Source organism: Primulina eburnea, chromosome 18 (assembly GCF_022965805.1).
Source record: "Primulina eburnea isolate SZY01 chromosome 18, ASM2296580v1, whole genome shotgun sequence".
In the NCBI taxonomy this organism is placed as follows: Eukaryota; Viridiplantae; Streptophyta; class Magnoliopsida; order Lamiales; family Gesneriaceae; genus Primulina; species Primulina eburnea.
In genome coordinates this window covers 31,128,981-31,133,258 of record NC_133118.1, presented here as the reverse complement: position 1 = coordinate 31,133,258, position 4,278 = coordinate 31,128,981, and the positions used below count along the sequence as shown (strand labels likewise).

Below are 4,278 nucleotides of genomic sequence, written 5' to 3'. Positions count from 1 at the left end.
AATTCTATGTTATTTTTTATATATATTTCAGATAACCAAATCTATTCGTATGCGACAAGATGGACTAATTTGATGTTAGCATATAGACGGTGAAGCTACGGGCTAGCATCGATGGACCAGATCTAACGTAAGATCAAAATCGATTTGAATGACCAGATTCTGGCTACCGACACCACTCGAAAGATACCATCGTCGAAAAAGCATCCATATACTACCCGACTCGATCCTTTTTCAAATCGCAACCCCACTAGCTCGACCTATGTCAATTATTATCATAAATTCATAATCCAGGTATAATATATGATTGGTGATACCGGGAAGCGCTCAAGTCGTCTTATCGTCCTATCATTCTGGGATTCAGGTAAGGAAACTGGGGTAAAAATCAACCCAGAGATGAGAGCGTTCTTTTGTAAATAATCTTTGGGTTTCGACATCAAGGAAGTTGGTCAAACTAGTGCATGCTTGAGTGAAGATCTCGGCTTAGCCTAGACAGTGTAATAGGTCTACCCTCGTTCTTGCACCTCGATCATTTACCTAGGCATCGGGTATAGGTGTTAGTTATGGGTCCGCAATTATAAAATGTCATGTTTCGACATCATTAGCACGTCATTCAACACACGAAAGAATGATGTGACGGGACTAGAGTTAGTCGGGTTGTCAGGTGTGGCAGCGACAAAGGTCAGAATATGAACTGTCAGTCATCTTGCTATAAGTAGCAACCGAGAGCTGAAAACAAGCTCGTAATTATTATATCCAATAAATAATCAGGTTTGTTTGATCATTTACATACGATATATACATATATTGCATTTTCTGTTACGAAAAATACTTGATTGACTTAAACGTCGAAGTGATCACACCGAAAAATTTTCTGACACCCCACTAACCTTCATTGTTCTTTGAGTGTGCATATTGTTCAACCTAAGAACTATCAACTCGATCTCTCACCCAACTCGATAAAATCGCACGCTTAATTTACCCGATTTACCTGCCACCATCATTATCATCTTGTAATCAAGCTATAACATCAACATAGGCAAAACACTTTATTCAATCCCATACCTCCGTTTTTCACGCTAATTAAAAAAAATTATCGAAAAAACAAAAGATACAAACAAAATTCTTGTTTTATCTCTATTTAATTTATTCCAAAAATAATTGCATGATTTTCAAAATATATTTAACTTGACACAGAGGGAGTAGATTATGATACCCAAGAATACGTCTCTTGTGTGACAATCTCACGAATCTTTATCTGTAAGACATATCAATTTTATCGATATTCACAATAAAAAATAAAACTCTTAGTATAAAAAGTAATATTTTTCATAGATTACTCAAATAAGATATCTGTCTCACAAACCGTCTCACACAAGTTTTTGTCGATACCTAAATATATGCATATATGCTACAAAAAGTTCTTATGAAAATTATACTAACAAAATAAATAATAAAGAAATGTATTTCTTCAAAAATTAAAATATTATTTCTGGAAAAAAAATATTATACCATATTATTAATACAAATATATTATAGTTTATAACAAAACAAAAAAAAGTACAAAATGATCTCAAAACTCTACGCCATAGATTCATGCCCCAGACAGGACCACATGAAAGAGCAGAAACAAAGAGACCGAGATCAAGTGAGGTTGGGCCAATGGACCATTTCCTCCATCATGTGACCACTGCATTCCCCATTCTACCCCTCTCCATCCCCCATATTTACATCACACTGCATGCATTCGGATTCTCATCGCTGAACATCTGCGGCGGATATGCTTGCATTTCGAAAACAGGCATCTGAGGGTAAACCTGGTAATTCTGCGCGTACTGGTAGTTGTAGAATTCATTCCTCCTCATCTCAAGCTTGGACTCATCAGCCTCCGATACAAGAACCACCGGATCCGGAGCCGGTGGCTCCACGACTCCGGCGGCGGCGGGGATCTTATCTTTGGCGGGTTCTTCGGTTTTCTTGGCTTCCTTCTTCTCTCCTTCCCCTGTTTTCTTCTCCTCTTTCCCTTCTTTTTTCTCCTCTTCCTTCTTCTCCGGCTCGGTTTTGATGATCACGGCGCGTTTTCCGGTCCGTTTGCGGACGTATTCGGGGAGCTTTTCGGGTTCGAACACGCCTTTTACGACTACTTGTGATCCCTTGAGGTCTGGTTCTACACTCTCAACTCCTATAAATCAAGAAGCAATTCAACTCAATTCACTTATATATATATTTTTATATTTCTAGAGATTAAATAATACTAAGTTACATTACACCTGTAAAGCCCAGATTCCTAATATATATAATGAATTAAATGGTAATCAATAGTCAAGATTCAAGAAAGAAGGTCAAGATTGACCTCAGTTTGAATGGATTCAAACAAACATAAAGAATATGCAGATTCCCACAATTTAAGAATAAGGAATCACATGTAAATATATTCTAAATCTAGAGAATGAACAAAGAAAAAAACAATCTCATCTTTGCAAACAGAGCGGCAAAGGGTGGCAAAAAAAGTCATACCTTCCATTTTCTGAATCCGCTTTCTGATTTCTTGAGCACAAGCTTCGCAATGCATGTAAACTCCCAGCACCACTGTAATCGCAGGCAGCTGTACCAAGAAGAAACACAAATTGTAATTTTTAAAAAAGTATTAAATGTGATAATTTTCTTGAAAATCGAAAAATAAATAACGAACCTCCGCTTTTTTCTCTTCAACTTTGACCACCTCTTTTGCTTCTGGTTTCTTGGCTTCTTCAGGCTTTGGGATTGGAGAAATAAGCTCCACAGGGCTATGGCTCTTCTTCTGAACCCTCTCCAAAACCTTCAATGGATCTGCTTTCTCACCTTTCACGATTACTTTGCTGCTCCTGCAGTCTGTTATCACCTCCTCCACCCCTGAGAAAACCCAACAAAAATTCAGGAAAAAAACGAAACAGTGAAGCTAAAATCACAAATCAAGAAATGGGTATCACTGTAAAATTCACAAGAAATGGGATTTAACGACATAAAGACAAAAATCCCAGAAAAGAAGACTCGGATCTGGTTTTATTACCGTCAAACCCTTTGAGACACCGGCGGACTTTCCTAGCACATCCCTCACAATGCATGTACACCTTCAACACAATCTCCTGCGGCGGAGGCGACGGAGGTGGCGCCTGCTCCGCCGCCTTAGGCCCTTCGGGTTTCTTATCCTCTTTCTTTTCGTCGGCAGCTGGTTTCTCAGTTTTAGGGGATTCTTCTTTCTTCTCCTCCACTTTATTGGCAGCTTCCTGCTGCTTCTTTGCCTCTTCCTGCAAAAAACAAAAACAAAAAACCAGGAATTACGTAAAATAAAAACATAATAATCAGAAAAAATAACGAAAAGGAAGGAAAATTAGACCTCTCCCATTGGCTTAATCTCGGTTGAAGAAATGAATTTGAGAATTGAAGAAATTAAGTGAAAAAGAAGAAGAAGAAGCACACGGAGACACCTTGAATTGTGTGTTCTTCAAACAGAAGTGCGATTATTATAGAGATAGATATATACAAAGAGAGGCAGTGTACAGAGACAGCGTCATCGTGGAGTGACGTGGCTTTTGTTATAGCAAGTGTGGCACGTGCAGTGAATTTACTTACGAGAAAATTCGCGTCATCCTTTTTTTTTTCTTCCAGAAAATTCTATTTTGTGAAAATTAATTAATATATTTTTTAGTTTTTATTATCATAATTAAATTTCCAATCTGAAAATCAGATCTCAAATTTGATTTTTTGATGATTATAAATATAATCATCTACTTTTATTTCTATATTTTATTCTCAAAATTAACTTGAAAACCCTTGTTTATTGGTTATCTGAATTATCAAATTTGTGTTTTAGTGTTGTATCTTTATTTTTTTTTAGTTTTTACTCTTGTTTTACCGAATCGTTGATGTGACATCAAAATTTTTTGATATAACATCAAAAAACTAATGATGTGTCTGATATTTCGTCAATATTATAAAGAAATAAGTCTAAAAAACATAGATTTGATAAATTTGATGACAAAAAATAAACTCACATCACATCAAATGACTAAATTTGATATTTTCCCTAAAAATTATGTTATTACGGAAATATGATATCAATTTTTTGGAAAAGAGTAGATTTTTTGTTAGACAGTTTCACGAATTTTTATCTATGAGATGAGTCAAATCTACCGATATTCACAATAAAAAATAATACTCTTAACATAAAAAGTAATATTTTTTCATTGATGAAAATAAGATATATGTCTCACAAAATACGACCTCTGAGACTGTCTCACA

The 4,278-nt window shown here is 35.9% G+C and overlaps 1 protein-coding gene across 1 annotated transcript; it reads right to left on the bottom strand.

Moving 5' to 3' along the window:
- Positions 1-1,497: 1,497 nt before the first annotated feature.
- On the bottom strand, positions 1,498-3,532 carry LOC140819839 (heavy metal-associated isoprenylated plant protein 7-like). Its single transcript, XM_073180077.1, has 5 exons — positions 3,374-3,532; positions 3,047-3,284; positions 2,690-2,889; positions 2,515-2,602; positions 1,498-2,179 (listed from the first exon to the last, which is right to left on the bottom strand). Exons 1-5 carry the CDS (start codon positions 3,380-3,382, stop codon positions 1,725-1,727), a joined length of 990 nt encoding a protein of 329 aa, XP_073036178.1. The 5' UTR covers positions 3,383-3,532; the 3' UTR covers positions 1,498-1,724.
- Positions 3,533-4,278: the final 746 nt, after the last annotated feature.